This window comes from Sinocyclocheilus rhinocerous, unplaced genomic scaffold (assembly GCF_001515625.1).
Source record: "Sinocyclocheilus rhinocerous isolate Xijiao unplaced genomic scaffold, SAMN03320098_v1.1 scaffold140, whole genome shotgun sequence".
In the NCBI taxonomy this organism is placed as follows: Eukaryota; Metazoa; Chordata; class Actinopteri; order Cypriniformes; family Cyprinidae; genus Sinocyclocheilus; species Sinocyclocheilus rhinocerous.
In genome coordinates, this window is record NW_015642053.1 from 3,049,177 (window position 1) to 3,074,501 (window position 25,325).

Below are 25,325 nucleotides of genomic sequence, written 5' to 3' on the forward strand. Positions count from 1 at the left end.
CAGCAAACAAAAGCCAGGTATTTGAATATTGAGCAGCGAGCTCATTGGCTACCGATACAGGAGAGAACCAATCAGCTGCCATGTGACAATGATGTCACCAGGTCAGATTGAGCTAGACCTATCGGACTGCGCCATCTAGAGTTTCATGCCAGAACTCTGTATATATTTTTTTAACAACACACAAAAAGCTTGACAGTAGCTTTATGACATTTAACATACCATCATCAGTAGCAATCTGAGTTACGACCACAGATGTGGACGTCATAGGCAAGTTTTCCCCAACATTTCCATATCCTATACAAAATGTTCGAAAATGCTTGGTAGTAAGCAGTTCAGTAGCGTCTCCGTGGCCAGATGTGTAACACAATTTAGGCAGCTCAGTAGCTTTGTGTCTTTGTAACATGCAGGGCTGTACGTAGAGCTCAAAGTGAGCTGCAGCAAACTGACAAGGGCAGAAACATGAGCAAATATGTGTTATTGCTCTGAAGTTAATATTGTGAAGGACTGATTATTATGACAATTCATCTTTTCCAACGTATTCTTTTGAAACATCTATCTTGGGTATTGTGGGCAGATTTCCAATAGTACAAGTTGAAATATTCAAACGTTCAGTGACATTACTGAGGAGAATCCAAAGGGATGTTGATTCATATCAGCAGGATTTGATTATTAACTTTAAAAAGCATAGTCGCACAGCCTTGACATGAAATTTGACATGAAATGCTGCTTAGATCAGAGGTTGGAGTCTTCATCATGTTCTCATTTTCCAGCTTTTCACCAGGAGAGCTTGCTTGAGTCATCCCTTCATTTGTACGCATGAGGAGGTGGAGCGTTGGTGTAAACGTGGTGCTTTACACAAGTGCCAACACCAAAAGAGCGCTAAAAACATGACATCTATCACAATGGAGAAGAGAAACCACACAGTCAATTCTCCCTGGTTTGCATTTAGAGGATTTGATCCATGAGTAATTGGTGTGGGCATGAGTTTGGCTGGAGGTGGCATGAAGAAAGAGGCAGATATTCCTCTCAGGATTGGAGTAGGTCTGTGACTGGGTGGATTGAGGATTTTACACAGCTAGGGGTCCACGATGAGATTTGTTCTTGGGATTTGCCGCCTCATTGGTGACCCCTTGCTCCTCCAGGTTGATGTTGCTGGTGGACGCATGGTGAGTCAAAGGATCCCGTCCATGACGATAGACGTCGAGGTATAACAGACCTAACAGGACAGAAGAATCCATGTGAGAAGACACAAATGAAATAAAGAAGAGAAATGAGAAGGTATGAATGTAGGGTAAAATAATGATGGGATTGTGGAAACGTGATTTGGAAAAAATTAAGAAGAAACTAAAAAAACACCTCACTAAACCTTTTTCCCAAATTGGAGCATCTCTTGGAGATCAATGTTTAAATAACATTCTTCAGGAACAGAATGTTTTTGCTTCAAACTTTGGCTGAAATGTCTGTCATGCAAACCAAGACACTTTTATCCATTGTTCTCCAAGATTTCTGTGAACTGAAATGTCCCGCATTGAATATTCACCATGCATCCTAAGTAAATGATGAAAAGGCTCTTTTAACCCTCAGAGGTCAAAAGGCAAATCCATAAAGAATCCCACTGATGACAATAGTGAATGGCAAAAAGGCTGAAACTTCTTTGTGAATCCATGACCTCTGTGCATTGCCTTTTAACTTGCTCCGTACCTATTCCTCAATTTGAACAGGACACGAGTCCTCATCTGTCCATTCCACAGACATCCAGGAAGATAGAGAGAAAGAGATGGGAAATGATGGAAGGGAAAACAGAGACAGAAAAGAGAGATAACACAGCACATTTACAGCACATCAAGAGAATCAACCAACCATCCACAGAAAATGAAAGTCGGATTGAGAGAAGGAGGAGAAGCTTGGTTTGTAGAGATAATGAGAGAAGATGATAGGGTCCCTTTGAAGAAAAAACTGCACTTTCACTGGAAACTTTTATCTTTAATGACCAGGATGTTCATCAATTTTGAAGTGCCAAAAGCAAGACATGAATGGGCACATTACTTTAAGTAGCACTTAAAAATGTATGAATGTCATTGCATTACATAAAATAACAAACCACATGGCATACTTGTCAAGCAAAACATTTCACAAAAATTCAGGGTTTCTAACCTTATACTTTCAAGGACCCCCCAAAAACATTTAGTGAAAAATAGTCTAAAAATTAAAAAAAATAAGTAAATGTATATTATATTATATTATTATACATAAGTTTAAGTGTTTAAAGTTTAAGGGCCAGATTTACTATCAGCTTGCGTCAGCGCAAACCCTCATTTGGCGTTAAAAAACTACTGTCAGGATTTGCAAAAGATACGCAGTGGGAAATTAGCACTGAAAAGGCATGGACACAAATTTTTGCTACTCACCTTATTGAATATACCTTTGTAAGGAGCTTCCCTTACGATCGGTAATTTTATGGTAGGAGAGTATTTAAATGAAAACGCAATTTACTAAGATTTGCGCTCGTCAATTCACTGGTAATTTGTGGCATTATTTAACGCCCAAAAAAAGCATGTCTTAAGGCAGCCGGTAATTTGCGCTACTCTTGGTAGATTTCGCTGGTCATTATGGAAATGAGATGTTGCGTCTGTGTTCTTTAATGTGCACCTAGTCAGTAAATCACCCGCAGAATTTTCCACTCCCATCTGCGCTTTCATGGAACTGCGCTTTAACACTCATTTGCCCTGTTTAGTAAATCTGGCCCTAAATTTACTGAATTTGACCTTTCATTTGCAAAACATAAGACTAATCACAATTATTTTATTCTATTGAAAAAAACAAAAACAAATAAAAAAGTAAATATTTTCCAGATAACATTTTACACACATTGATAATTTTATGTACAATAATAGGTCCTTATGCACAAAAGTTTAAAAGGGTATCATTATATCTATGGTCTGTGATATCACTCCTGATCTAATTAAATGAAAGTTTGACACTTTTAAGAGTAGCTTATGTGCCCAAATACTTTTCGAGCCAATTGGATATTTTGGACTGTGTAGTAATCGCGATGAATAAAAATATGATGATGATGATGATGATGATGAATCATATTTTACAGTCTATCATGTGAAAAGCTTAATTTGTGTCCTTCCAGAGAGAATGCTTTCTCTGAATGACAGTAACCAAGAGTTGGAGATTAACAGAATATGCTGGCAAAAGAGGGAAGATGAGCTGAAAAATGAAGGGATGAACGTAGAAATGAAGGGAGACGCAAAGCTACTTTGAGCTGGCAGACACTGAACATGAACTTAGCTATTAGTATGACCCAGAGAGATAGAAACAAGTCATACATGATATAAACTCACACATACACATAAACACACACAAAAGAGGGGGGTTAAAGGGCATGGCCATTGTACCAATTAACACTGTACCAATTAACACAAAATTACAGCAGGGTCAAAGTAAGGATGTGCATGAGCAGACAAAGCCAATAGTGTTTTAGAGCCAGTTGCTGTTTTAAATGGGACACCTTGAAAGCGCCTCACCCAATCCCTTCCAATCAGAAAGTCCATGTTCGAGAGGTTGCCACTCACCAGCGAATCGGCCGTCAGGAGGCTGCTCATTGTCCAGGCCTGTCATACAGTGGGTGTCAGACTGCCCCTGATTGTTATTGTCAAACTCTGGACAAGGCACCTCGCTCCTCCTGCGCCCACCTGCAAGCGAGGTCAGAGGTCAAACAAGAGCAGCCGAGGCAGGGCAGGGCAGCCGAGTGGAGTACAGCAGTGTGGGGTCATAGCGATGGGGCGCAGGATGCTACTCGGCAGCCATTTAGTGATGACTGCGGTTGATGGATGCACACATACTCATGTGAGAGCGAGCAGATGCGAGGTGCGTGCACAAGAACACAACCGACAAACACTAGGACAATCATTTCCTCACATTAGTAAGCATACAACACATTAAATAAGAAACAGATGAAAAATGTCTATGCAAAATGGCAGTTAGTTACAATACAAAGAAAACAAAAGCAAAACCTTAATTAGTTGCCCTCAATTAGTTGGCCAAAAGAATATATAGCATTAATACAGATGCACACTTGTTATAATAAATAGGTAGAAAGCTGGATACTCATTACAATTCAGATGCCAAATGTGCTTGTATGTGGGCTGATTGAAACAAAACATGAAAATCGAACTATATTCGCCTCAAATGAGTCATTTGATATTTATATTTGTAGTGAGCGACCTTTGGCCCACCTGCAAACACAAGTTATTCATCAAGCAGGTGTGTAGGCAGATTTAGAAGCTCTTGTAGGTGAAATACCACCTACATTGCAGTGTTTTTCTCCTTAATCTAGTGTACAGTGTCGTGATAAGTACAGCCAATAGCTGAGGTTACAATTACCATGTTCTTTGGTGGGAGATGCGCAATCTTCCTCAGTCACATCATTTCCCTAAGAAGGAAAACACAAATCTGAGTAAATAATAAGTAAAAAAATTAATTGCTGGTTTAAGATGCTTGGCTGTTTGAATGTTTTAACCTCTGAATCCTGTTCTTCAAGAATGGCAGCCACAAAGTTATGCCCTTTTGCCTCGTTGGGGATTTCCTGCGGACACATGTAAATATGTTCTCTGTAAGACACAATAAATGATTTGCAGGAATAGGCATAAACTTATCAATATTTGTGCAATGGTGATAGTTATAGCTTTGGTTACAGTGCTCTGATAACTTTTGACCAATGAAATTCCATGACTTCCCGATGACTTTTCCAATTTCTTTTAAACCATTTAATAGAGATTGCATTTACAAAGAGTATTTTCTTAGCCAATGAAACAGGCAAGGCAAATGTATTCATATAGCAAATTTTGTATAAAATGTTTTACATAAAAGTGATTTTTTTTTTTAAATAATCATAAAATAATCATAAAACCCAAGTGAAAAATTAATACACTAAAATTTATTTGAAATACATTTATTCCAAGTATACTACAAATTAATTTACATATTTATGTATTTAATACAAATACCCTGCAATTGTACTTTTAGTATACTAACTTAAAGTCTGCTAAATTGGAACAACTATTTTTGTACTTAATGCACTTTAATTGTGCGGATGTAATGAAGTCCAACTAATAATATACTAAAGTATATTTGATTGTGCTAAATTGGAACTACTGCAAGTATACTTTAGGTACATTTTAAATATCTAGCTTTTAAAGATTGATATTATTCAAAGATCATACAATCCTCATTAATAGTGACATTAAAACACATTGCAGGCTTAATATTAAGAAATGTGCATTGTGTACAAGTAGTACTCCAAATAGAAGTGAATTATAATTTTTTAAATAATTAAAAAAAAAAAATTCTCAGTCTCAGTGACATGTCAGTAAATATGTTAAGTGAAGTGACGTGACATGTGGCCAAGTATGGTGACCCATACTTGGAATTAGTGCTCTGCATTTAACCCATCCAAAGTGCACACACACAGCAGTGAACACACACACACCGTGAACACACACCCGGAGCAGTGGGCAGCCATTTATGCTGCGGCGCCCGGGGAGCAGTTGGGGGTTCGGTGCCTTGCTCAAGGACACCTCAGTCGTGGTATTGAAGGTGGAGAGAGCGCTGCGCAGGCTTAATATTAAGAAATGTGCATTGTGTACAAGTAGTACTCCAAATAGAAGTTAATTATAATTTTTTAAATAATTTTTACATTTTTTTCTCAGTCTCAGTGACATGTCAGTAAATATGTTAATAGATTTGAACTATACTTAGTATGAAATAACTGAATTTTTAATATATTACTTTTTTACTAGAGAATATGCATCAGAAATAGTTTAAATTTCAGTATAACTGTTATGACTTTATTGTGGATTTTTCCCCTAGAAGGGACTTCCCCTAGAAATAGATTTGAACTATGCTTAGTATGAAATAACTGAATTTTTAATATATTGCTTTTTTACTAGAGAATATGCATCAGAAATAGTTTAAATTTCAGTATAACTGTTATGACTTTATTGTGGATTTTTCTTTTTTTCCAATTGTGAGTGCAACACTCACTCTAAAAACATAAATTTAACTTTATTTTTTTAAAAGTTTTATTTCTTTAAAAAAAACAAATATTAACCACTACCAACACTGTTTAGTTTATTAGGTGGTAAAAACTATAATATCAGCATGAACTAAAGCATCTGAATATAAAAAAAACGAAAGCAACAAATTGTCCTGCTTCTAGGCCGGCTTCTAACTGTCTTACCTCACCCTCATGTTGGGAAGGCGCTCGGCTCTCTGCTGGGGTCTCATCGGCCTCCTCTCCCTCGGCACCAGCCGTGTAGGATCCGGACATTGAAGAGAGTGTGTCGGTGCTAATCTGAGAGTGCTGGCTATGAGAGGACGCCATTGACATCACAGACTGGGCCAGGCTGCTGCTTACTGGATCTGAACAGGACAGGAAGTGAACAGGAAGACAAACAAATGTAAATGAGCTCTGGTGTGTGTTTCAGTGAGATTTAGCTGTAATGCTGTACCCTCTGGGGAGGTGATTGTGGAGGACAGAGGGGTCCCGTTGCAGGAGGACTGATCTATGGCCCCTGAGGATGACAGGGTGATGTTGTCACTTTCAGGAGTCACTCCAGACTGCAGTAAAATACACAATACAAGAATGATGATCAGATTGATGTTTATTATCTATCATCATCACTAGTGGACACTGTATTATAAATACATGAAAGTAAATATTATTTCTAAAATTTTGTGAGTATTCTATAGTCTTTCATATCATACTGGTTCATATATTTATTTGAAATATATACAAATTCTACTTTTTTCACATAAATGCTGTTCTTTTTAACTTTCTGCTCATCAAAGAATCTTAAAAAATGTATTATGATTTCCACAAAAATATTAAGCAGCACAATTGTTTTCAACATTCATAATAATAAGAAATTTTCTTGAGCACCAAATCAGCATATCAGAATGATTTCTGGAAGATCATGTGACACTGAAAACTGGAGTAATTGCTAGTGAAAATTCATCTTTACCATCACGGGAAGAAATTACATTTTAAAATATATTAAAATATAATTTTTTTTATTTAATGATATTTCACATTATTAGTGTTTCATTGTATTTTTGGTCAAATAAATGCAGTTTTTAAAAAACATTCAAAAACTCTTACTGACCCCAAAATTATGACAAATGCAAATATATGAAAAATGCATAAATTAATGTATACAAAAAAATATACAAATACTAAAAAGCCTGCACCTCTTGCTGTTCTACATGCAGTTTTCTCCTGCACGTTTGTACTTCAGACTCACTGCATGACTTCTCATCCTCCTCCTCAGGCAGCACTGAAGAATTCTGGGAGAGGGATCTAGAGAGTTCCCAGAATACATCATTAGCAACCACTCATTTATCTGCTTGCTTCCTAAGCCCATCATTTAACCTTCAAGAAAAGCTGTAAAGTGACAGGAAAGTGTTTTAGTAACACCCAGCAAATGTTCTGTAGACATGAAACAACAGGTTTTTTTTACAGTAATACCGAAATACTACACCATTCATTCCTTCAGTTAGGGTTCACTCACTTAGAGCCACTCTTCTTGTGTTTCACATTCTGGCTGGAGTTGACAGAGTGTTCTAGCGGAGAGAGGGAGCGCGTGGGCGTGTGGTGGCTATCACTGCCATATGTGGGCACAGATCCAGAAACATGGCCCCTGGTGAGGCCCTGAAGTGGAGGAGCAGATGGCGACGGGTTCAGGGGCCCATTCAAGGCCTCCAACAGGGACACAGCTTCATAGCCTGGTGGGATGTGCTCTGATGCCTGTAGTAAACATACATGTGGCTGTGAACAACAGTGCAGTACAACTTTTTGTATGAATAGATGGTGCATACAGATGATTTGTGTGTTTTTGCATTAAACTGTGCACCTAACTTGTATCAGAGAGTGTTTGACTACTTAAACCATTAACCCTAATGCATCGTATTTAATATGCAAAGGCCTCTAAATTATCAACATGATCAAAACTTTGCTGAAACAACTGTTGTACACTTACTGAACTGAAGCAACTTAAGTTTAGCATAAAAAAAAAAACGTTAAAATATGAACATCAAATATGATACACCAGGCTTTTGAGGAACGTTTATTTGTATATCATCATTGCATTGCATTATGATTTCCCCCCACAATAAAAACTACAGAGCTTTGATCATAAAAACGAAGCATTTGAATACCATCTTACTAAGACATAATAGTGAGAGATATAGATGGACTAATGATATTTGTTTGCATTTTATGTAAGTAGCCTTCTTTGCTGTTATAAAAATCTCACTGATTTACATTACAGTCAGAATTTCATCTTACTTTTTGGCCATATAAATATCAGCAACTGTACCAAATTGCATACTTTTGCTCAGTTTGTGTCTCTTCATATGTGATCTTTTCTCCTCAAATATATTTTTTAGATTTTGTCTGAAGGTTCAACAAAACTGTTCCATTTCAAAAAATCTGATTTTCTGACTATTATTTCATAGGCCAAGATTTAGAGGGTTAAAGTTAATGCTCTTAACAAAGTTTTATGTACTCATCACAACCAACCAAACTCAGGAAAGTATTTATATTGGACCCCTAATCAGCTATTTTCTTGACATTGACATTTGGGTCTCAGTAAAGCTAGATCAACTGTATAAATGCATTTATTTAGCTTTAAATATATTTGTTCTGTATAAGGCTCTGTATGAACATTCTGAAACAAACATAGTGTGTTACCGAGTGCTCCTCTGAATCTGATGTCTGTGAGGTGATGACAGGGTTGAATTCAGTAGGTGTGAGTGGGCTCAGTTTTTTCCTGATCGCTCGAATTTGAAGGAGGGCACGAAACGCTATAGGAATTAAAAGGAGAAATTTGAAATTAGTCAAATATTTTATCTGAAACAATATAAAAAAACAGCATCAACTAGTGTCAGTATGTCCAGTGTTTTATTTAATGAAATACCCGCCACAACATTTATGTATGAGTCACTATAGATAAAAATATAATCTAAGCAAAATTACATTTTCATAAATATAATAATCTCAATAATAGAGTCCTGTTGAATGAGTTCAGTACAGGGGTTGGTGCTTACGCAGTCGACAGATGGGGCAACAGTTGGCCTGGTAACGCAGTGTGTCTGCGCAGGCGTTGCACAGGCACAGGTGTCTGCAGGGCAGGATAAGTGTGTCCCGCACGTCCGACAAACACACCACACATTCAGCGCTGTTGTCACTAATCTCATCTTCTGCCACCTGTAAACAGGAGTGTGTCATTTTTCATATATTGATACTAATTAATGAATGAAAGCTTAGAAGTAACAGATGTTGTCCTTCAAAATTGATATGGAGAGAGTAGTGACAACTATATAATTTAAATCATTCTACTGTCTTTGAATCTGATTCAATCTGATAATGATTTACCTTTGATTCCTGACTGTTGTATTTGTTCTCTATACCATAGATCTCCTGCAGCAGGTAACTCACTCCATCCACCTAAGATAAAATCACGATAAGATTAAGAAGTTTATTGAAAATTTGACACTTTTATATTACAAAAATCATTTAATATGAGTTGACCTTCTTGTAAACTATAAGATTACATAAATAGTAAGGGGATCCTTACCACTTGTTTCTGTTTCAGAGGTTTTACACAGTAACTTTCATCCATATGCTAGGAGAAAAAGACAGCGACATTATATAATCACTAATCGTCACAGTGAATTTATTTTTGTTAGATAAACTAAACTGTTTTTAACTATGCCAATAATATTATTTAATATGACCGAATCAGTTTGATTACATTAGTTTACACCAACAGAGATCATTTTAGTGTTAGATCAGGTAGAAATAGTACAACCTCACCTTTTTACATTTAGTCTAGTCCTCATTTGTATACTAATTTGCAAATGTGGAACACTGTATGAATGGAAAAATTTACAAAGACCTTCTTTTATAAATATGCAATACTGTTTAAAAGTTTGGGGTCAGTATATATTTTTAAAAAGAATTTAATACTTTTATTTGGCAAGGACATGTTTAAACTGATAAAAAGTGACAGTAAATACTTTCACATTGTTACAAAAAATTACTCAAAGTTACTCATCAAAGAATCCAGAAAAAAAAATTATCATGGTTTCCACAAAGATATTAAGCAGCACAACTGATTTCATTAATAATAATAAGAAGAAATTTTCTTGAAAGTTTCTTGAGCATGAAATCAGCATATTAGTATGATTTCTGAAGGATCATGTGACACTGAAGATTGAAGTAATGGCTGCTGAAACATCAGCTTTGCCAACACAGGAAACAGAAAACTGTTATTTTAAATTGTAATAAAGTTTCACAAAATTGCTCACAATTTCACTGTATTTTTGAGATTTTCAAAAATCTTACCAACCCCGAACTTTTGAACATTAAAATACAAAACATAAAAAAAAAATTTTACACAAAAAAGCATACCTTCTCAAAGGTTGCAAGAAGAACATGAGAGTGTCCCAAGTGTTCTGCACAACAAAAACATGGACAGATATATTTAAATTTATTTCCAGATATATATTTCTACATATATATTATAAAATATCCAATTACATAAAACTCACCATCTCCCTCATCCACTACTGCTTGTATAACCATGGGGTAGATGTCTTTATCCATGTCAAACAAAAGCTGTGTAACAATAAACCACATTACCAGGTTTACCCAAAGTGCTCTAAGGACATGCATTATGAATTGCTCAATAATTTCATTAACGAGACAGATTAATTCAGTCTGACCTATTTTAACCTCTCTCTAAAAACGGCAAAAACACAAAAGGTCACAGCTAGCAGATGTGTTACCTCCTCATCTGCCCACTCTGATAAGTTGACGTAATGAGAGGGCAGACAGAACTGTTGGCAGACGCCGCGTTTGAAATGCACCGTCTCTGACTGCAGAGAGCTGTCCTGCGGCAAGTATCTGTCAACAACACACAATGAACAGAGCAATATAACCCGTTACCCAAGCTTTGATCTCATTTCCCAACTTGCTGCTCTCTGATCAACCGGTAAAGGCTGAATTTGAAGTGTGCTATTAATAAATAAATAACAAGGAATACTCAAAGTGTGTCTAAAGCTCAACTTACATTGGCACACCATTGTGAAACTCTTCAATGGCTTGGTAGTATATAGTGATGGTAACTTGTGTGTCTGCATCAAAGGTAAACTCAATATTATAGCAGCTGTGGCTTTTCCCAACTTCCTGTCCAGGAAGCTTCATGTCTTCACTACATCTGCAGACAAAATTACAAACTTTACTAAGATTTCAGCAAAAAATATTAATGCACAGAAATATAAATAATATATTTAATAAATGCATCATCTAAAAGAGTATATAAACAAACAAATATATATAAATATATATATACATACATACATCATATATATATTATGATTAGAGCTTACATCTCATGAAAGTCAAAAATTCAGTATCTCAAAATATTAGAATATTTACATTTGAGTTTCATTAAATGACAATCCCTACAGTATAAATTCCACAATAATGGGGAAGACTGCGGACTTGGCAATGGTCAAGAAGACAATCATTGACACCCTCCACAAAGAAGGTAAATCACAGAAGGTCATTACTGAAAAGGGTGGCTGTTCACAGAGATATTCTACATTAACACGATATTCTAATTTTGTGGCCCATGTCTTTTAGCTTTGAAGCTATGTAAATGCTACTGCACAGCTAAAAAACTGAAAAATTAACCTTTAGTTGAAATATGCATTTAAAATTGACATTTTTCTCACATGGGAAAACCTATGGCTTCTCTTGCACTACACAGATTTCCATCTAATCAGATGCTCTATAAAATAAGATACAAAATACAGGTATCAACTAAATGTAACTAAAGTCTGCTAGCTCTTTCAAAAAAGAGACAACCTTTTCAACATGTCCCACCCAAATGTGCTGTTTTATCAAATATGTCCAAACAGGAACTCATCACATGATTGCTTTAAGAGCTCTGTCAGGTATAGTAAAGATATTAGCCATGAAAATCTCACCGGACAAGTCGCAGAGTGTCTTTACGGATGTTGATGAGACTGCGGAGGGTCTTGACCGGCTCATGTGGAGGGGGAGCATTGTGCGGGAACTAACAAGAGTCAAGAGTGAGGGTAAAGTTATTGATTATACCAATATTTGAGAAGCACTTTGTTCTGTTTTATCAGCTCACATATCTGATACCCACATACGATCTCTTACAAAACTGAAAAATAATCTGGAAACAAAGCCACATTAAAAGGAAGTTGATGTACACTGATCTCCTAACAAGCTGTTGTGCTGATGCATGCATATGTGTGTGTGTGTGTTTGCCCTGGAAAAATGCAATGCACAGGCATGCCCACGTGCCAGAGAGGTATCAAGAGTGTGTTCGTGTGTGGGTCAACACTGGGTGAGCCTGTCGCCTCCACTTCCCCACTCCCCGGAGTTCAGACTGAATGTGGCTCTCTGTATTACTTGCGCTAAGCCATCGCTTAAATCCACAGCATCACTAGGCTGTCTGTTTAGAGACGGGCCTAGCAGCTAATGCATACAGTGTAAATAAAAGACCCACTGCACACAGAAATACACATATGGTTTCATAAAAGCACACAAACACTGCATACATACATATCAGGATAAAAATCTAGATATGGCAAAGCAGTGTATAAGAACAGCTATACAATTACATGTGACATTTAGTCATGTATAATCCTGTGAATTATAAAAGCTTCCACCAACATATAGTAATTTACATTAAACTAACCTAAATATTAAGTTAAAGTAACAAGCAGACTCATAAAGGCTCAAATATGAGTCAGAATTAAGAATAAAATATATATTTTAAAATAGATTTATAAATCATATTCAAATGTAATGATTTATATGTATATTGTAATTGTATGAAATGTATTCATTCTTCTCCCTCTTCTAATGAAGATATTTATTTAAAAATGTCTTTAAATATGTTAATATTATAAAATCTTATAAAATAACACAAATGACATATAATATAAAATGCAAATCATTATGAGAATCACACATTTTAAAATATCTGTGATTAATATGTATTTCAATAAAATGAGTCATGAGGCATATTGTTGATATTTTCTGGAAATGAGATCACACAAGGTAAAATCAATGAACAGAGCAAAAACAGTGGTTTCATGACATTCTATAAACATCGGCCAAAATGGCTGCATCTATGTTACCAGGAAATGAAATGCAATCTTACCACTACTGGTCTGTTGCCTAGGAAGTTGAGGTCAGTATTTTCACCAAAGAGGTAGCCTTCAGGATGAGTTGAATCAAACTTCTCTCCTCCCATAATGAAATGGTTAGCAAAATAACTTCCTGAAAGACAATGAACAGATCAAATGTTATAGATATTGAACCATTCAAAACGAACTGGTTTTAAGTTAAAAAAAAAATTTATTTCATTATTTCAACTGGCTACATTGTATTACACCAACACCAAGGCATTTTATCATCAGATCAGGCAGAAATAGGCCAGTTCTTTTATGTAAAAGATACATATTTAAATTTTTAGAAACAGGCTGACTATTAAATTGTGTATGAAATATATAGATGCAAAAACCTCCATTCCCCCAAAGTGATGTTTGGGCACAAGACAAGTAAAAGGTTTCAAAATGAAAATGAAGACAGATATAGCAGACTGGAGAACAAATAGATTAAAGAAAGACAAGTTCAAGGGCAGACAGAGGATAGCAACCGCCATGGGAAGATACAAGGGTAGATAGATGAACAAGCTTGAAACTGGAGCAGAAGGTAGCAAGAATCAGGCACAAGTCCCAAGCTGCACATATAGAGCATCTGGTGACTTGTGGTTAACAAACTGACATCTTCTCATCTTCTCAAATTTCCAAAGATTTGTAAAACAATCATTCTAAAACTAACGTGATGAGTGTTGCATTTTCTAAACATACACGTATACTGTTATCTAAAAATTAACATATAGTAAATTAATATATTAATCTAGCATAATCCATGTAAACCACATAGTCACAATACATTCCATTTACATACAGTGGACACACTTATATCAGATCAGTTTAATGCTGAGTGCAAAATCATCAAATACATTTCGGTAGACTGTAGACACAGCACCACTGGAATGATGAGCCCCATATCAATATAAAGACAAGCATCTATGGGCCTACTCTGCCTTTCAGAGACAGACTTGCTGACCAAGAAACAGCGGGTGGTGGCTCAGGCCCTCTGGAGTTCAAATGAACACAAGGACCCTCTCAATTTCAATTACAAGAAGAAGCAAGACAAATATTTAACTAAATTGTACAAGCCAATTTTACTGTAAATGCCCATTTTTACACAATTTGCCCCCAAAATTATAACGTATACAGTCTGAACAAGCTTGTGTTTATCTGGGCCAGTTTATTTCTTTAGATAGACTTTTGTTAATATAATATAATATTATAATATTATATAATATAAAAGGAACAAGAACAATATTTTATTATAATAAAAATACGAAATATTAATATACTATATAATAATATATAATTTTCTTACCGGATTTGGGTGGGTATCTGTAAACAGAATTGGATGGTATATCGACCTCCTCCACTCCTGCATTCTGACGGCTTGTCAAAGCTCCCATTTCCAATAGCTAAAAACTGAAATAACACTGAATGATTGCAATCCTACTGCTGCTGCGACTTCTTTAGTCCGAACATCTCCTTCTTCACGCAAAAGCCCGTTTTTTTACTCTTCGCTTTTATATTTTTTGCCATGCACAGGATTAGTTGGTGCTCTTAATGCCCTGTAAGCTTCGCACAGAGTCCCTCGTTGTTTTGTCTGCAGACACAAGCTGCTCTTTGCGTCCTGCAGACTGAAGCCCTATTATAAGGCTGTTCCTGCCTCCGTGGTCGGCATCCTTGGCTAAGTTGCAAAGCGCAGTGAGGTGCTCTCTATATGACACAGTTTCTCGGTATGTTTATCATCATCATCCCTGTATCCTCTGTTCTCCGAGCGCTTGAGCGATGGGATGCAGAAACAGAATAAGGGTAGAGCTGCAGTGGACTTTAACCATTCTCTGTAAATGGGCGGGGCTTAGAGGCCCGGATGTTGCCTCTTATTAATATATAATTATATGCATATATAACATCAGGAGAAATGCTCTTTCACAGGATGTTGGAAATGTTACTTTGGAAATGTAATGTGTTACAGATTACAATCTAAAATGTAATAAGTAGTGTAGCTATTTCAATTACTTTATTAAAGTAATGTGGCATAACTTATTACATTTAATTACTTTTTGATTACTTCTCTAAATTTCTAATGATTTCAACTGTTAATCATTTTCAAACATGTAAACCAGGCAGGGTTAACCTTACAGTAGTACTCAACACTGATCATTTTTACTGTCATTTTCGAAATCCTTCATCGCTTGAATTAAGATTATAATACCGTAATTTAATTTTAAAGCACAACCACCACAAAATCAGACTTGAGATCATTCTGATGTTAAATACAGATTTAAAACAGATTTAAATAAAAAGAAATAGTGTAGTAGCTATGATACTGTTTTTGAAATCAGATCCATGCACAGTTATGACAGAAAACACTGGCATATAACAATGGCTTGGAAAAAATAAAAAATAAAAAATTACATATGTACTACACTACAAATGTACTACATACACCCAAATAGGAAATAAACCAGTTATCAAATAAGCATATGTCCTATTCTGTGTCATAAACTGCTGAAACAGAGCAGTCAATGCAATTTATGAAAGAAATCAATTCAATCTGTATGTGGGTGTGTGTAAAAATAAAATAAAATAGATGTAACCCCCTTTGTAATCTTTAACATTTTCATAAGTAACTGTAATTTAATTAAAAAAAATTCTCAGTAACTGTAACTAATTACAATTAAATTTACTTTGTAATTAAATTACGTAATTTAGTTAGGCCTACATGTAACCAATTTCTACAGTCTTTGATGTAACTACTTACTTCCCAACACTTCCTATAGCTATAATGAACCATATTTCACTAAATATAACTGTTATAACTTAAGTTTCCTTTTATGTATATATGAAACATTCCTATTAATAATTGATCATTATCACTTCCACTCACTTTTTCTGTAATTTTCTGTCAACAGAAAGACGGCTGAGACAGTAGCATATGCACGTGTTACCTGTTACTTTTCTTTGCGCTGTTAAGGATAGACCAATCACAGTCGTTTGCGGGTAGAATATAAGGATTTTTAAAAATCGTTTTACAGAGATTGGTTTGACGGATTTGAATGTATATGTCATATATCAATCATTGTGATTAATACATTTAAAAGGTTATAGGTTAAGTATAGAGAGGTCTTCAGTAAAAAATAAAAAAAAAAAGCATTCTGAGATCTGAATGTAGCTCAGTGGAGTATTAAGCTCTCTGAGCCGCCTGGCGCCCCCTGCTGGAAGTATACATTATTTCTCAATAATAAAAAAATCATTTCAGCTAGTGAGATTTGTGGCTCAATGATCAGTGCTGTTTCACTGTCCTCAGAAGCGCTATTGGCCACCCCTGACGTCAGGCTTAAATCTAGACTTGAGGTTTTGCGCAGTACAAACACATCCTGCCTCGCCAAACGTGGCCTTCCCCGAATTTTTGGAAGTGATTCACTGCAGTGCAGTAAGGGAACCTCAACTGGTGTTTATTTAGTGGCCCTTGTGTCAGCTCTGTTTCAATTGAAATTGAAATGTATCATTATTATTTAAATTATTAGCAATTGTATAAAATAAATTTCACAGACAACTTACAGCAGCCGTTAGTTCAGGAGCAACCCGTGTATTGCTTCAAGAGAGCAACTGTGCTATTTGATTTTCTATAGTTTTATAGTTATATAGTTTCTATAAATTATTCATGTTATTTATCATTTGATAGTTTATACCAGCTATCACTTAATCAATTAAACCATTTTATTTATTTATTTAGGCTATTTATTGATAACTTATGTTCTGTGCTCTTAATCTTATGATTGTGGGGTTTCATGGAATTTTGTTTTGTGTGTGTGTGTGTGTGTGTGTGTTCACAATATCACAGTTTCATTGTGATGTCATTTGGAACACTTGTATTTGTGCTGATTAGACAAAGTCTTAACACTGAAACATACACAACTAAAATTATTCAATAAACCCTGCTCATTTGTAGATGCCACAGATCCGCAAATATGATAATTTTCACATGAGGGACCCCCATTCTAAAATGTAAAAGGCATAGTTTCTTGTATAGGCCTAAACACTCAATTTACTGTGAAAAATTAAATTTTTAACTATGTCTAAAATATTAAGTTCCTATTACATCATTATAGTTAGTACTGGTTTATTATATATTTACTCATTTATTTACTTATTTATTTTAATCTGGGTTAATTTTAACAGGTTAAGGTTAAGTTTTATTTTTGATTTTATTATTTATTTATTACTGTTTTATAGGCTACACAGTTTCCCCCTAAACTTGTCCATGGATCTCACTACTTGTTTAGGAAACCACCGTTTGTTACTCTGGGCTGCTGACTTCAATTTGGGAAATTTGAATTAAATTAGATAAATGCACTACATACCAATTGTGTATGGCGGCGTCAAATAAATGATCTTGTTTATTAGGGTAGCCTACATTTTGTACAAACTCGTGCTAAATTTGCAGGTCTTTGTTCCCAGTCAAGAGAAGATTGTGAGATCAGATAACCTGTAGTGTCACTGAAATACCAGAAGTGGCAGTATGTGCTCTCCTTGCAAAAATAAAAATAAAAGCCAAACTCCACCAAATCGCGGACATCCGGTTACCGCCATTTTAGAGAGTGATCTGCTCTCGGCGTGTTTCTTTGGACTCTCCCGAATGGTTAGCTATTTTTCCTGAAAATCTCGCTAGTAGCTCTTTTATTTTTCGCATAACGTACTGCAGTAGGGTTAGTAATTCAAGATGAGTTACGGCAGACCTCCACCCGACGTCGAGGGCATGACATCTTTAAAAGTCGACAATCTGACGTACCGCACGTCTCCTGAAACGCTTCGGCGGGTTTTCGAAAAGTACGGCCGGGTCGGGGACGTCTACATCCCGAGAGACCGGTACACAAAAGAGAGCCGCGGGTTCGCCTTCGTCCGTTTTCATGATAAGCGAGACGCGGAAGATGCAATGGACGCCATGGACGGCGCGCTGCTGGACGGGCGCGAACTGCGCGTGCAGATGGCGCGATACGGGCGCCCGCCAGATTCGCATTACAGCCGCCGCGGAGGCCCGCCGAGGAGGTACGGGGGACATGGACGGAGAAGCCGAAGGTAAGGCCCACATACAGTCTTTTGTTTTAATATTTTCGTTTTAAACCACTAAGTTACCGTTCATGTTCAAAGATCACATCTGCGGCCCTTAAATTTGAGGCCTTAGGCCTCAGGCCTCAACACAATGTGTTATGACGTTAATCCTTGTTTTGCTCATAAATGTGATTTGTTTTATCACTAAGCAGCTAAATTCATTGAGTTAAATTAAATACATTTAAATCGTTTCCTTTTTTATAGTATTGGTATGGTATCGTTCTGTCGTTTTTGTGGCGCAGTACCAAACAATTGCTCAACTTTGTGATAAGTGATCAGTCGGTTCTTTTGAATCGGTTGTAAGCTAGCAGTTTGAAAACAAAACCCATTCCGAGCGGTTTTGTTACAGCACATTTGTTCTTTAATATAACAGACATTTTTAATAAGTTGAGACTACGTTGAGGTAACTTGACTTTTAATTGGCTTTAAACGCCTTGAATCTAATTATTAGGAAAAAACGATTCTTGTGGTTTGAATGCGGTAACGTGTGGTAATTAACGTTATACTTGAATTACTGATTTTGGTTAAGACAATAAACCTTGGTAATTTTTGTAAGTGATGTACATGCAAATAGGCACGTTCTTGTGTATTCACAATTAAATGTGTACAAGTTACTCGCCTTTTAATTCTAATGTTTTAATGTTTTGTAATACTGTACACCAGCTGCTGTTTTTCACTCTGCAAACAATCCTCATACTAATTTGTTAATTTGATATGTTTTTAGCCGTAGTCCTCGGCGCAAGAAGCACAGCAGGTCTAGGTCCAGGAGCAGGAGCCGTTCCCGTAGCAGGTCCCGCTACAGCCGATCCAGGTCCTACTCCCGATCTAGGTCCCGTTCCCGCTCCAAAACCCGCACACCACGCAGAAGCAAGTCCAAATCGGCTTCCAGGTCCCATTCGAGGTCTAAGTCCAAGTCTCGCTCCAGGAGCCATACTCCTACTAGATCCAACAAAGGATCCAAATCACGATCCAGATCGAGAAGCAGACCCAAATCTCCAGAGGATACTGGAGCCACTGCTGAATCTAGTCACCCCAATATAACTCATGCTTGAAGTGGGGTAAATTGAAGGCATGCATAGCTCACTGATCTCTTAAAATGGCTGCTTAAAATTTGGTTTCGCCTCTCTACTTTTCTCTTTCCCCAAGTCCTTCAAGACATCTGCAGATGTGGTAGATGCATCATCTTAAAGGAGGTTTCAGGTTTTACCCAAATTTAGTTTGGAGCTGTTATTCGCAGCATTTGTCTGGTATCTCAGTTTCTGCATGATTTAAGGGTTTATTTTTAATTCACATCCTAAACCTCAGTTTCGCCTCTCTACTTTTCTCTTTCCCCAAGTCCTTCAAGACATCTGCAGATGTGGTTAGATGCATCATCTTAAAGGTTTCAGGTTTTACCCAAATTTAGTTTGGAGCTGTTATTCGCAGCATTTGTCTGGTATCTCCGTTTCTGCATGATTTAAGGGTTTATTTTTAATTCACATCCTAAACCTCACAATGGATATTTGATTTGGAGCTGGCGTGGGTATGATACCGTAAGTATTTGTTTTGAAACGTGTACCAGCCAAAATCCATTGATTTCATCTAAATGTGGAATTTTTTCCTCCAAGCTGCTGATTCCTGTTTGCAAAAGAGGAGTTTGGGGCAGTTTGAGAGCAGTTAGTGTGTGATCCGACCATTGGCTGCCTGCTGCTGATTGGTGGTTGCTATGGAGCAGGTCGGTAACATTGAGTGTTGAGGTGGTGTTGAGGTACGTCTGCAGGACAATGGACTGAGACCTTTTCATCATCCTTGTCACAAACTCATGTCTATCGTGGCATAGGCAAAAGCGGGATGGATGTGGGGTGTGTTCTCAGAGCTAGTTTAAGCTGTCAGGCTGCTGGGTGTCTGATTTTAATCAGACTTGTAATTTAGTACTTCAAGGAATTTGTTAGTTTAATAATTGGCTAGCTTGGTTGGCTGCCAATAAATTATACCTCAGCTTGCCGACACTTAAAGTGGCTATGAGAAATTAATTTCACCCTCAGGTTTGTTGGCTCTCTATCCATGAGGTTTCTTGCAGAACAAACATCAGGTACATGAGGTATCTTGCAGAACAAAAATGAGGTCCATAGAATAAATTTAAATATGGCTAGTTTCTCGTTATGTGTGGAAAGAGTGCCTGTTTGTTCTGTATAACTGAGGACCAGCTATCGAGCGTTGCGTAATATGCAATGCCTCGTTTTATGACGACTACTGTAGAACCACCTCCGTTTTGCTCTTTGGAACTAACTTAATTCTTCTTTTCTTCTAGATGTCAGCTGGTTGAATCTTCGAGGATCGCATCGAACAGATGTCCGTCTAAGGATACCCAAATTATCCATGTATCAGACCGAAAGGTTATTGTAATTTGGTCAATCTTTTAAATGATGAATTTTTTTTTCTTTTTTTCTTTTCTGTTGCCCACAATTGTTTTTGTATCATACATTTGAATTCCATGTGATATTAAATGATCTTTATGCCTAAATTGGGCTACTAAGTGAAATCACTTCTCTTCATTCTTGGTAGTTTGGCTTTTTTTTTCTTTTCTCCCAGACTAAAGTAAGTTCATTTTAATCAGTTTTTTGTTTGTAATAAATTTATTAATGGACAATTTTGGATGTTGTGAATATTTCTTTGACCTTAAAGGACTGGGTAGAGACTGAAATTTGGCCACTAAAAAAATCTTGCTATGTAAAACCGTGACATCATAAAGATTGCTAACCGAGCAGGTGTTATGGTTTAAATGGAAAATTTCACAACAACATGATTCTAATATTCTCTCTTGTGTATTTTCTATGCACTAGGCGCAGTTGCGTAGCAGTTGAGTTTTGCTGGTTAGCTGTTAAGGTGGCGTGTTGCGGTGCAGAGTGCTTGGCTGTTTCCAGTATTCTCCTGATTGCTCCTGTGTAACGCCTTGATTTGATTCTTTAAAATTTGGCTGCAGCATATATTCTTTTTGCAGAAAGTCCTTTTGTGAATACCTATAAGGCAGATATCTGAGCTTATTTCACATCTCCGGAAGTTCTATAATTTGTGACATGCTCACTTAGTCGTAATTTCCATGTGAATGATAATAAAGGTTTTCTTTCTCCGAGTATGGCTGATTTGATGTATACCCATTTTTTTTATTTTACTAGTTTGTCAATGTCTCTTATGTTTGGTGTAAAGAAGCAAATTAAAGCTTCCTCAACTGGAAATAAATTGCACGATACGCAAAGTATTGGTACATGTGTGATCTTCTTCATGGATTCACACTCAGTGGCTCTTGGTGAAATTTAAAATATGAAGTTTTCCAGATTAAATTTGTCATTTAGACCTCCAAACATTTTTACTTGGATATGTGTACAAACAGACAACTTATTGACTTTGAAAATGTTACTATAGTCTTAAAACACAAGTCAAAAAGTAATGAGCTTTTTAATAAGAATTTGTTTTCTGTATTTTAATAGAACTTAATTTGACGCTGGAACACACCTGACAAGAGTCAGTCTTTCCCTGCATATATCCAGCACGCATCATGGAATCATCCATTCTGTTCTCATAGACATTACCAGGCATACAATGCTTCTGAGAGATTAAGAAAACGTTAGCATCCAGCATCTGAGGAGAGACAGCATATTCTGGAAGAAAAAGTAATAGATGACTGGATCAGTTGACACTGGAGTGCAGAAGTTCATTCTCAGTATATACAGCATGAGAGATAAATATTCAGAGTTCATCTGTTGGCGCATCACATCAAATGATCTCACAGGTGCCTTGAACTCACAACTGCTCAAAACATGTCAGTATTAACTTGTAAATGCATTCAAGTACAAGTGGCAAACTTAATGCTATCAAAAAGTAAAAACGTTAAAAACACTGTACCTTAAAAAAGTGTCTCTTGCATTTCATTCATATTTTCAGGAATATGATATGGTCACCAGTGGTAATTATGTTATCATCTGAGCAACATAATGGGGAATAAATCCAAACACTTCATATATATTTTGTTCGCCTTCACTGAAACCCAGCGGAATCTTTTATTTTCTCTCTCTAGGTATACTATGATTGTCAGATGAAGGGAGGCAACATCTCAAAACACTCTACACACTCACTGGCACACAAACAAACACTCATTCACTCTCTTGCACTCTTATTTATGGGCATCACTATCATGCTAGTCCTGGAATACCAATCCCATTAGTGTGAATCGCACATGCCCAATACAAGTCCTCCACTCTACTCCTACACATCAAAAGAGATCTATGCTCTCGACGGAGCAATTAAGCGCTAACACTATAAATGGAGTATCCAAGAACAGCAGAACATGTCAGATCATTGAATCCAAAACCAAACCGCCTCACAGTCCAAATTAGTTCATTATTTCAAATTCCACCTGCACCATCCTCTATGACCACTAGGAGTCAGGAGTTACATTCATTGACTGTAGTCAATATGGAGGGTATTATTTTTTTCCATCAGTAGCAATGACCATTTCACCACATCAGTGCATCGCCTCTATAGTTAAGGCACAAAAACGTCCTTTTGTAGTGTTCTCCCTGTAATGAGTTTGCCTGTAGTGGTCTGGGGTAGTAGGGGATTGTTCTAGTTCAAATGTGCAGCTCATGTGTACTCAGATTTGCGGATGTAGTTGGATGGGACATAACCCCTCCTTCCTCCTGCCTCCCCCAGCCACCACTCCTGGTTGCCATTCATGTCCTGGAACTCAAGGATTCGGACTCGCTGATTGGCTGAAATGCTGAGCTCATTTGCACACCGTGCACTGAAGGAGTAAAGAGCGTAATATATCTGAAAGAAAATATAAAGTAGATAAATGAATATGAATAATCATTGACGAGAAGTAAAACCTGTTCAGTTATTTTATTGTATATTAATATTATAATGTGGTTTAATTATTTTGTTACATATAAATTATATTTATTACAAATCATTTATTTTTAAAATTATATAAAATTATTTAAAATCATTATTTCAAATTATTTAATTTCCAAATTACTATACAGTTATATTATTAATTTATACACAATTTTTTAAAGATCAAATGGTGTAATAACTTCTAACTAATAATAACTACCGGTAATAAGAAGATTTTCAACATGACAAGACAAAACCGAACCTATTAATGAGTAAATCAAAGATATTGAGTGATACAGTTTATTTGTTTTATTATACATTATATTTATTACAAATTATATTTCATTTTGTAATTGCATTTTAATTATTTTTTTATTTATGCAATGTGTATACAAAATTGTTAATTAACATGTCATATTCTCATTTGTTTCACTATAAAATTGGTCACATTTGGAAAGTAAAATGGGTTGTGATTGAAGTATGCAATCACTGAATTCTGGAGTGATTTAGTTCACCACATACCTGGTGTCCATCTATCTCAGGTTCAGGCTCTGGATCTATATACTCCTCAGGACTGTACTGTGGCCTTCTCTGCTGTATCGAATGGTCTCCATTTTGTCTCTGCTGTGAGCTGTAACCATCACGCGAGTCGTGGTACCTCGAAGATGGTTCATACCTGGAGTTCTTACTGGAGGGACAAGAATCTGTCTCAGAGAAGTCTGAAGGGTCTCTGTGATTGGTAGGAGTGTTTTTATCAGGGTCTAAAGAGTCTCTGTGATCGGTGGAATTTCGGTAGGAGGGCTCTGAGTGTTCCCGGTTATTTCGACAGGCTGTCTCAGGCAGTTCTTTATTACTGGGCGAGCTTCTGAAGGTGGGGTCGAGGGAATCCCTCTGACTGTTGGTTGAAGAAGCCTCTCTGTTTTTTCTCAGAGTGGTCTCTTGATTTGTGCGAGTGTGTGGAGGCATCGCCGTTGTGAAGCTGATAGTCGATGTCTCCTGGTTGAAAGTCAGAGTGCTGTTACTATTCTGCCGTGAGAACATGGGAGAGGAGCCACCGTAGCCTGACTCATTTGATGATTGGCTCTCAATGGAAACATCCGACTGACTCCTGCGTGGATTGTAGGGCTTTAAGAAGGAGCTATACACAAAGCCCTTTGTAACTAGAGGGAAAACAAACAAAAAAAGAGTGTGTTTGAGCCAAATGTATTTTAGGAAATGCTGACACATGTATCACACACAGATAATGCGATTCAAACCTCCATTGTCTATTAGCCAGCGGTTCTGGCTGCCCATGGGATCTTGCTGCTTGATGACACCCACTATGTCTCCCTCCAGTACGGACACGTCCAAGTCCTGTGCTGCGTTAAAATTTCTTTCAGCTTGGTAGAGTTTCTCTGGGCCATATCTTGCCAGAAGCCCCGCTCGGTGCTCATCCGTCTGTAGCACATAGTTTGGCTGCAAAATCAGACAGAAATGAGGAACAGAAAAAGAGGAAAATGAATAATGGACAGAAATCTGTCTTTTATCACCATGGTTGACTGTGCTGCTGAAAAACATCAGTTTAAACCAGCCTACAGTGACTTGATAGTCTGGAGTTCTGACTGACTAGAACGAATAAATAGGCCTATACGAGAAATATATTTTTACTTAAATAATAAATTAAGAAAATGAAAGAAAAACTGTGCAAAAAGTAGTCTAGTATGCAGAGTTTCGGTTCATTTTTGTGCTGCGCAAAAGGAAACCAGATGGCAGAAAGCGGCATCCTATTTTTCTTTAGGCTTAAGTTACTTTACAAAAGCACAAAGATTCGTTTTTATTGTGAATGTACACAAATAAAGGCAAACCTTTTACAATTCCGATTATCTTTAGGACTAAAAGGAGTAGTTGCTTCCACTGTTAGAAGGAAAACATTCAAGTGATTGCGCCGGCGCTGCATGCACGCACACAGTTAAGCATTGCTACCTTGACAATACAGCCTGTTCATTATCATAATAAAACATACAGTCAGTCAAACATATGGAAAAAAAAAAATATTTAGTAAAAAAATATGTAGTAAAATCTGTGCC

The 25,325-nt window shown here is 36.7% G+C and overlaps 4 protein-coding genes across 9 annotated transcripts in view; 1 reads left to right on the forward strand and 3 right to left on the reverse strand.

Annotated features, from left to right (window-relative positions):
• LOC107755407 (5-hydroxytryptamine receptor 3A) overlaps positions 1 to 265 on the reverse strand; it is a 6,348-nt gene extending 6,083 nt beyond the window's left edge. The window contains exon 1 of the mRNA XM_016572190.1: positions 220 to 265. Within this exon, the coding sequence (XP_016427676.1) occupies positions 220 to 265 (46 nt within the window). The remainder of the gene's footprint in view (positions 1 to 219) is intronic.
• LOC107755520 (RING finger protein 157-like) lies at positions 123 to 15,060 on the reverse strand. Of its 4 annotated transcripts, XM_016572329.1 has the most exons (20): positions 14,591 to 15,060; positions 13,275 to 13,393; positions 12,064 to 12,152; positions 11,142 to 11,288; positions 10,858 to 10,975; positions 10,621 to 10,687; positions 10,481 to 10,524; positions 9,645 to 9,692; positions 9,443 to 9,514; positions 9,115 to 9,274; positions 8,759 to 8,871; positions 7,578 to 7,813; positions 7,258 to 7,366; positions 6,519 to 6,627; positions 6,248 to 6,429; positions 4,529 to 4,594; positions 4,393 to 4,441; positions 3,582 to 3,701; positions 1,702 to 1,736; positions 1,143 to 1,216 (listed from the first exon to the last, which is right to left on the reverse strand). In XM_016572329.1, exons 1-19 carry the CDS (start codon positions 14,676 to 14,678, stop codon positions 1,702 to 1,704), a joined length of 1,971 nt encoding a protein of 656 aa, XP_016427815.1. In that variant the 5' UTR covers positions 14,679 to 15,060; the 3' UTR covers positions 1,143 to 1,216. The 4 variants fall into 4 exon arrangements, with proteins under 4 accessions (XP_016427814.1, XP_016427816.1, XP_016427815.1 ...); XM_016572328.1 differs by lacking the exon at positions 1,702 to 1,736 and having other exon boundaries at positions 123 to 1,216; XM_016572330.1 differs by lacking the exons at positions 1,702 to 1,736; positions 3,582 to 3,701 and having other exon boundaries at positions 123 to 1,216.
• Positions 15,061 to 17,840: 2,780 nt separating this feature from the next.
• Positions 17,841 to 21,602, forward strand: LOC107755521 (serine/arginine-rich splicing factor 2-like). The gene is made up of 3 exons (XM_016572333.1): positions 17,841 to 18,354; positions 19,112 to 19,411; positions 20,671 to 21,602. The coding sequence occupies exons 1-3, from the start codon at positions 17,999 to 18,001 to the stop codon at positions 20,675 to 20,677; spliced, it is 663 nt and encodes a 220-aa protein (XP_016427819.1). The 5' UTR covers positions 17,841 to 17,998; the 3' UTR covers positions 20,678 to 21,602.
• A 446-nt stretch (positions 21,603 to 22,048) lies between these two features.
• Positions 22,049 to 25,325, reverse strand: part of LOC107755522 (dynamin-binding protein-like) — a 65,219-nt gene continuing 61,942 nt past the window's right edge. For all 3 annotated transcript variants that reach the window (XM_016572335.1, XM_016572334.1, XM_016572336.1), the window contains 3 exons: positions 24,516 to 24,714; positions 23,782 to 24,419; positions 22,049 to 23,193 (listed from right to left, as the gene is read on the reverse strand). In XM_016572335.1, coding sequence (XP_016427821.1) covers positions 23,008 to 23,193; positions 23,782 to 24,419; positions 24,516 to 24,714 — 1,023 coding nt within the window. In that variant the 3' untranslated portion in view covers positions 22,049 to 23,007. The remainder of the gene's footprint in view (positions 23,194 to 23,781; positions 24,420 to 24,515; positions 24,715 to 25,325) is intronic.

Coding starts and splice junctions, on each gene's coding strand:
- LOC107755520 (XM_016572328.1), bottom strand. CDS start 14,678: ATGGGAGCTTTGACAAGCCGTCAGAATGCAGGAGTGGAGGAGGTCGAT. Junction 10,976..11,141: donor TTTCACAATGGTGTGCCAAT/GTAAGTTGAGCT, acceptor TGTTGTTGACAG/ATACTTGCCGCAGGACAGCT. Junction 4,442..4,528: donor TTGAAGAACAGGATTCAGAG/GTTAAAACATTC, acceptor TTTCCTTCTTAG/GGAAATGATGTGACTGAGGA.
- LOC107755521 (XM_016572333.1), top strand. CDS start 17,999: ATGAGTTACGGCAGACCTCCACCCGACGTCGAGGGCATGACATCTTTA. Junction 18,355..19,111: donor CATGGACGGAGAAGCCGAAG/GTAAGGCCCACA, acceptor ATATGTTTTTAG/CCGTAGTCCTCGGCGCAAGA.